Raw genomic sequence first — 1,356 nt, forward strand, 5'->3', positions numbered from 1 at the left:
TTAAGCTTAAAATGGGCTTTCAGTTGCAGTCCAGTGTGTTTGCATGTGTTTTTATGCATTTCCATGCGTTCCAGACTAGAGAAAACGAGACGAGCAGCATTTTTTTTGTGTCTGGACCGGAATAGACTCTGCTGGTGTGAACGGAGCCTAGAAATACCATAGGGATACATTGGGATGCTTTTTTGGTCCGGGACCAAACTGTTCTGGTCTGAACATGAGCCCTTGCACCTGAGTGGCTAGATCCACTTATTCAAGTTGTACCCCCACTCACTAAAATGGTTCAAAAATGAACCTGTAGGGGGAAATGGTTGCATATTATACTTAACTTTCCATGAATGTCTCCTGCAGCACTAGATGAGGGTGAGCTCATCCTACTTCCCGGCCAGACCAAGTAGCCAAAACTGCGTGAAGAAAAAAAAAAAAAAAAAAAAAAAAAAAAAAAAAAAAAAAAAAAAAAAAAAAAAAAAAAAAAAAAAAATCGAACCTGCACTGTGCTGAACATCTTCTAGCGTCATTTTTTTCAGCATCACCCCCTGGACTACAGAAGTAAGGGAAAGCCGAGAACATCATCTAGATAATGTTTTATAGTGTTTTAGGATGGGAAGGTGGTGCAAAATAAGAGTCAACCTAGCTCTCCTGATGCTTAGAACCTATAATAAGAAGCTGCCCACTGCAAGTCACACATTACTGCAACCAAAACTGATAATACAATAAAATCACATTGAATGCAATTACCTTGAATAAGTGGCCACTGAGGTGGATGGTCCACCTTAAAAGGCAACAATAAGGACACATTAAAAAGATCATAATAATGGCTTACAGGAATAAGAAAAGCCAGGGTTTTCCCAGACCCAGTTTTGGCAGCTCCAAGAACATCTTTTCCTTGTAAGGCCAATCCAATCGTCTGCTTCTGGATCTCAGTAGGTAATCGATATTGAGCCTCAACAAGACCTATATGTGGGATAAACACAATGCCTGATTGTTTGCTACTTTACAAAATGTCTACATCCATTACGTGAACTATGTCCCAGGCAGTGAAATCAACTCTTACTCGTACCACAAACTGAACATTTAAAAAAAAGCGTACCAAATTTCACCTTAGTCAAAGTTCTGCATGCTACCAGAATATACAGAGCTCAAGTGTGGGATGGTCTCCTTGCTGTGTAACGTCTCTACTTGGCACATCACCATGCAGATTTACACTTTCACTGCAGGTAATAATGTGATCCGTGGCTGTGATAGGGCAGCTTCACTGAAGTTTGCATCGATACTCTACTACAGGGGTAACAACCTAAGACATTCCAGCTGGGGTTTATATATATATATATATATATATTATATATATATATATATATA

General features: G+C 39.3%; 1 protein-coding gene across 1 annotated transcript in view; it reads right to left on the reverse strand.

Annotated features, from left to right (window-relative positions):
* DDX10 (DEAD-box helicase 10) overlaps positions 1-1,356 on the reverse strand; it is a 227,916-nt gene that overhangs the window by 219,519 nt on the left and 7,041 nt on the right. Inside the window, exon 3 of the mRNA XM_018556243.1 lies at positions 821-951. Coding sequence (XP_018411745.1) covers positions 821-951 — 131 coding nt within the window. The remainder of the gene's footprint in view (positions 1-820; positions 952-1,356) is intronic.

Source organism: Nanorana parkeri, unplaced genomic scaffold (genome assembly GCF_000935625.1).
Source record: "Nanorana parkeri isolate BGI_ZX_2015 unplaced genomic scaffold, ASM93562v1 scaffold229, whole genome shotgun sequence".
Lineage (NCBI taxonomy): Eukaryota > Metazoa > Chordata > Amphibia > Anura > Dicroglossidae > Nanorana > Nanorana parkeri.